This window comes from Cebus imitator, unplaced genomic scaffold (genome assembly GCF_001604975.1).
Source record: "Cebus imitator isolate Cc_AM_T3 unplaced genomic scaffold, Cebus_imitator-1.0 Scaffold4, whole genome shotgun sequence".
Lineage (NCBI taxonomy): Eukaryota > Metazoa > Chordata > Mammalia > Primates > Cebidae > Cebus > Cebus imitator.
Window position 1 is genome coordinate 16,083,288 of NW_016107319.1, and position 6,848 is coordinate 16,090,135.

At 34.5% G+C, this 6,848-nt stretch overlaps 1 protein-coding gene across 1 annotated transcript in view; it reads right to left on the bottom strand.

The window, feature by feature from the left end:
• LRBA (LPS responsive beige-like anchor protein) overlaps positions 1–6,848 on the bottom strand; it is a 727,560-nt gene that overhangs the window by 640,602 nt on the left and 80,110 nt on the right. The window contains exons 3-4 of the mRNA XM_037740751.1: positions 1,591–1,822; positions 1,272–1,372 (exon numbers count right to left, since the gene is read on the bottom strand). Of these exons, the coding sequence (XP_037596679.1) occupies positions 1,272–1,372; positions 1,591–1,822 (333 nt within the window). The remainder of the gene's footprint in view (positions 1–1,271; positions 1,373–1,590; positions 1,823–6,848) is intronic.

Below are 6,848 nucleotides of genomic sequence, written 5' to 3' on the forward strand. Positions count from 1 at the left end.
AAAAAGAAAAAGAACAAAATAGAATTTACAGAAAGAAAAATATGCTATCTGAAATTTCAGTGGATGGAATTAACACACTGCTGAAGGAAGTATCAGTTAACTTGAGACTATAGCTATAAAAACAATCTAAAATAAAGCACAAATGACTAAAAAAAAAAGTTAGCAGAGCTCAGTAACCTGTGAGACAATATCAAGAGGTCTAATGTATCTATAATTGGAGTCCCAGAAAAGATAGGAAGTAGAGACAAGAAGACAATTATTTGAAGAAACAATTACTAAAATGTTTCCAAATTTTATGACAACTATCTTATAAACCCACAGATGCAAAAACTCTAAGATAAATACAAGGTAAGCTAGAACCAGAAATATAATCAAATTCAATGAAAATCAATAATAAAACTCTAAAATTAAACAGCCAGCAAACTGGAGTTTGAGAGACATATACTAAGGAATCTAAATTTTTTTTTTTTTTTGAGACAGAGTTTCGCTCTTATCACCCAGGCTGGAGTGCAATGGCACGATCTCGGCTCACCGCAACCTCCGCCTCCTGGGTTCAGGCAATTCTCCTGCCTCAGCCTCCTGAGGAATCTAAATTTTAATACAATGAATAAGAGTAACTGCAGAGCACAAATTTAGATATATTTAATCAAAGCTAGATTAAGGATCAGCTGGCTGAGCTGTTGCTGTGGTTCAATGATTTCTAAAGGGCACTAAAATAAGCCTGGAAATGCAACAAAAAAGGAGAAAATATTTACTACTCCTCCTCAATGGGACAAATAACTATATGGTGGAAAAAAGAGTTTGATAAGGCACCTGGGGTTCAAAATAGTTCACCCCCATCACTACCCATTGCAAATGACTCTTAAGTTGCATCTAAAGAGGGTAGATCCAATTAAAAACAAAAGTTTTCTTCACGGAGTGAGTTACTCAAGTTTAGGGGACTCAGCTAAAACTAGATCAAAAGGAAGAAACCTAGGTACTATTACGTAATACTTTTTTTCTCTACATTTTAAAAAATAAATATCGAATGTACATTTAAAGAACAACAATTTGAAGAATTAAATTATCAGTTTGCCTGAAACACCATTATCTTAGAAAATACTCTTAGAGTCCAAGCAGGGCAAGAGTAGTCATAGGGATCTCAATGCTATTTTAAATAATCTATTCAATTTGACAATTATGCCATGTATAATAATATCAGTTACTTATAAGATATTAATGTGTTTGGGGGGGATACTTTAAAATACCAAACAGTACTTAAGTTTTTTTACCCATTGTCCTTTATCTCCTTGAAGTTTACTGAAGAAAAGCTTTAGCTCTCGAACTGTCAAACTGTAGCTAGCCAACACTCCCAACATGTCAACTAAAAGATCTAGAAACAAAAGAAAACAATAAAATAACTCAGCTAGTTATACTTCTCAAATATTTAAAATAAACTGTAATTATTTAAGGGCTTGGACACTAAAGTTCTAAGTGCATGCTACAGGCTCAAGTATTTCTTAAATATTGCCAAATGGAATAAGAAAAATACATATTTAAAAATCAAACTTTATTTCTTCACATATACTGTACTACAGAAAAAAAACATACCTGCTATCATATTGTCAACTTTTTCAATTTTCCCAAGCACTTTTTCAACAAGTCCTACTTCAGTGCAGACTTGAAGATTTCGTATGCTTTTCTTCAGAATGGCTGTAAACATGCTCCAGACTTCTGCTTGGCAAGTAATGTCACATTTTTCCAGTAGGTCCACCATACAGTTGATACTCTCACCTTCTTGGATAATGAAATTCATTTCCAAATCAAACTGTCCTCCTACCAGCTTCCAAGAGAAAAACAGACACACACACACACACACACACACACACACACACACACACACACACACATTAAAAGCATTAGTATCCTCAAAATCACCATAGCATGTAAAACAAAAGTTTCATTTAAAAAAAAAACAACACAGCACAAAAACTTCTGAAGTAATGTCCAAATTTAGACAGCAAAGTCAATTAAAATAACATAAAAATTAAAATATTTTTCAACAAAAACAAATATAGGATGTCTTAGGTAAATTGCTATCTACTAACCTGTTACCAATAAAGATCTAAATCAGCTCTAAAATTGCTTCTCATTCAGTATTTCCTTTATGAATTAGCAAATCTGCAAACTACACAGAATAACCTAAAGCTCCTTTGTTACCTCAACAAGTTATGAGTTCATAGCAAAATCGAAAAGATGAAGAAGGCTCAGAGTGGTCACACATTGGAGTTTACAGTAGTCAAATTTTTAGTTTATTATACCTATTCATTTACCTCTCTTCTTTTCTGTCAATAATCAGTATGACTTACATATAATTAGTCGCACATCCAAAGTCAGTAATCAAGAAAATGTATTCCACTGATATTACTGCTAGAAAACTATACCTATACCAACCTTGTCATCTCACCCAGAGCCTCCCCACACAGAAGGAAGGTTTGTAAATTTTAAATAAATCCTAATTATTTAAAGGAATTAAAATACTTTTAGAATTACCTTTTAGAGGTATTTCATTAAACTAGATTTTTAAATACATTTTTTAAAATTTGATTTTTTAAAAAATACCTACATTTAAGGTATACAATACATCTTAACTAGATTTTTAAAAGATCTGAGTCAGAAATAGTTACACACATGATTCACCTACTCTTTCTTTCTGAATACTTCTTGGTTTTTCATTATGCATTATGCATTTCTAAACAGCATACCCAAAAGGTATGCAAGAAGAAGAAAGTGAACTTTAAAAAGCAAATCCAATGGCTTATAAAAGAATAACAGACATAACCAAGTAGAGTTTAGTCCAGGAAAGCAAGGAAGGTTCAAAACTAGGAAATAAATTAAAATTCCTTTCTGCAGGATCAACATGTATCCCAGGTTCTGACAAAAATATACACAGACATGAGACTGAAAAAAGCAGAAATGAACAATGTGAGGACCATTATCTGCATGCAGAAAGAAAAGAACTCCCGGCAAGCACAGCAATAAGGACAGTTCATCTTTCTAGGAAAGCTGTGGCAGAGATTTCAGGATACAATGCTTTGTATCATCACTACCAGGCAGTATTATGAGATGATAGTTGGGATCTTGCTAAAAAAGTCTCTCTTTGTGATTGAGTCAATTCTCCTAGTTGCATGGCCCTGACTATAAAGTATATGTGCTTGATTCGCTAGTCCTCCTGGATAAACATTATAAGCTATCTATCATAATATGAAATATTCCATTCTTAAACTGGTTGAATTAAATTATATTGGCCATAAATATCATGTTTGTAGATTTTAAAAATACATAATTCAAATAAGAACTTTAATATAACTGTTTTGGTTGTATTATTTCCTTGTTTTGTAACTTTTCATTTTGAAATAATTTCAAACATTCAAAAAGGTACAAAACTCCTTTATACTCTTTATCTAGCTTCCCCAATGTATATATATTACATACTCATAGTACAACCATTTAAACCAGGAAATTAACATTTATAATACCATTAACCAATCTAAAGTTCTTACCATAAAAAGGTTTAAAAAAAAAGGCATTTATATAAATAAGGTGCATCTAACAATGCCTGGCTGGTGATTATTATAAATTTTATAATTACATATCTATATTTGTACATTGTTATATGATAAAAGTGACATCTAAATATAACAAAGATCATTTAATCAAAAGGTTGGTGGCTGAGCATGGTGGTTCACACCTATAATCCCAAAGCTTTGGGAGACACTAAGGCAGGAGGATCACTTGAGATCAGGAATTTGAGACCAGTCTGGCAACACAGCCAGACTCTGTCTCTACATTCAAAAACAAAACAAAACAAAACAAAACAAAACAAAAAAATGACCGAGGCATGGTGGTGAGTACCTGTAGCCCTAGTACTCTGGAGGCTGAGGTGGGAAGATCGCTTGAGCCCAGGAGTTCAAGGCTACAGTGAGCTATGCTCACACCACTGCACTCTAGCCTGGGCAACAGTGCCAGACCCTGTCTTAAAAAAAAAGTTTACGGACAGCTATATTCAAATATCTGGGAAAAAAAATCAATCAATCTGTCATACCATAAAAAAAAATTCCAAATGAGTTTAAGATTTAAATGTAAAACTGAAGTCATAAAATGAGTCTAAAATAAAAGTCATAAAAGCACTAAATGGGCCAGGCGTGGTGGCTCATGCCTGTAATCCCAGTACTTCTGGGAGGCCAAGGCAGGAGAGTCATATAAGTCCAGGACTTCAAGACTGCAGTGAGCTATGATTACACCACTGCACTTTAGCTTGAGTGACAGAGCAAGACATGTCTCTAAAAATAAAAACTAATTAAATAAAAGCAAGGAATGAAATGATGCAAAAATTATTTTGTAACTTCAAATGGTAAAAGCTTTTCTAACTAAGAGTTTTTCAGACTTCTGAAGTTCATATTGACACATTTAACTATATAATAAGTAGAAACTCTATAAGCAAAAAAAAAATCAAACAGTAAATTATACACTTAGAAAAATCATCTGCAACTCATATCATTACATAAGTACAAATAACTTCCTGAAAAAAAATTTTTTTAAGGAAATTTATCTGCTTGTGGGAACTAGGTAAAGGCAATGAACAAAAAGGGAACTACAAGTGGCACTAAAACATGAAACTCAACTTTGCTTACAAAATGAATTAATATTAAAACTACACTAATATAACATTTTTATACACTTGATTAACAAATTCCAAATTTCTAACAAAATATAAAAATAATACATACTATGTGCAAGAACATGAGGAAACAGGTACTGTCATACATTACTGTTGTTGAGGAAACAAGTACTGTCATATATTACTGTTGTTGAGGAAACAGGTACAATATGACTTAGAGCAATTAGGGCTGGGTACGATGGCACACACCTATAATCCCAGTACTTTGGGAGACGGAGGGATCTCTTGAGCACAGAAGTTCAAGACCAGCCTGGGCAACACAGTGAAACCCAGTTGCTACTAAAAATAGAAAAATTAGCCAGGTATGGTGGCGCACGCCTATAGTACCATCTACTTGGGGCGCTGAGGCACGAGAACCACTTGAACCAGGGAGGCAGAGGTTGCAGTGAGCCAAGATCACACTACTGCACTGCAGACTGGTTGACAGAGTGAGACCCTGTCTCAAAAAAAAAGAAAAACAATAAACAGCAGTTTGGTGATATCTATCAAATTTTTTTATTTTTGAAACAGCAATCAAACAACTAGAAATTTATATTATAGATACATTTAGATAACGATGTTAGATACAAGACCTTCACTGTATTGAATTTTTTAAAATTACAAGATAAAAGTTAATACAGTTGTATCTAACTATACAATGGAATATGATGTACAAACTGAAAATAATGAGGCCACTCTATGTGATATGAAAAGATCTCTAAGATACTTTGAGAAAATCAAGGTGGAGAGAAGTGTGAACAGCAGGCTACAATTTGGGTGTAAAACATTTACACATAGACCTATGTATGTGCTAAATATGTCTAAGAATAAACTAACTATTGATTGCCTCTGTAAAAGAAAAGTTGTATTGCATAGAAGGCAAAGAAAAATATTTTAGTACATCCATTTTTGAACAATTTGAATTTTGTGATATGAACATATATTACTTATTTTAATAAACAATTTAAAAAGAGGCAAATGCAGCCAGGCATGGTGACACATCCCAGCACTCTGAGAATCTGAGAGAGCAGATCAGTTTCGCTCAGAGAGTTCAAGACCAGCCTGGGGTCTTAAACCAACATGGCAAGACCCCATCTCTACCAAAAATAAAAAATTAGCTGGGTGTGGTGGCATGTGGCTGTAGGCCCAGCTGCTTGGAGGCTGAGGTGGGAGGATGGCTTGAGTCTGAGAGGCAGAGGTTGCAGCAACCCAAGATTGTGTCACTACACTCCAGCCTGGGTGACAGAGCAAGACCCTGTCTGAAAAAAAAAAAAAAAAAAAAAAAAAAAAAAAAAAAAAAAAAAAAAAAAAGCAAATGCACAAAACACCACTGATGTGAGCTGTAGAGCTTATGAAATAATCATAAATACAAACAGTATGGATACAAAAGTTTGGAATTTCTCAGGTAACCTATTTCTGACAAATTACTCACTGAGTCAAAAACAATTCTGCATGATATAATAATGACACTGGAGAGGCATTATTCAAACATTTAACAACTGGCACAGTGCAGGCACCAAGCAATCAGAACACATATGAAACCTATCAAGATGAGCTCAAGCTGTGAACATCTCATACTTACATACTGAGGCACACTGGCTAGATATAGGCCTTAATAGACCATGCTTTAGTAAAAAATGACAGATACAACACATCTACAGAAAACAATCACAAAATACAAGCCTCCACTATATAAAAAATGTATAAACTCATTCAACATACTTTTACTGAATGCCTACAGTATGCCAGGCCCTGAGGAAATAGAAGAACAGTGATCAGTAAGACAGAAATAGTCTACCCTAATTTGCAGGAATCAAAACTGAGTCTTAAGTTCTACAGAAATTTTTTTTAATTGCTTATTTACAAAATGGCTGGGTGCACTGGCTCATGCCTGTAATCCTAGCACTCTGGGAGGCCAAGGTGGGTGGATCACCTGAGGTCAGTGGTTCGAGACCAGCCTGGCCAACATGGTGAAACACCACTTCCATTAAAAATACAAAAATTAGTCAGGCGTGGTGGCACATGACTGTGGTTCACGCTTGTAGTCCCAGCTACTCAGGAGGCTGAGGCAGGAGAATCGCTTGAACCCAGGAGGTAGAGGTTGCAGTGAGCCGTGATTGCACCATTCCACTCCAGCCTAGATGACAAA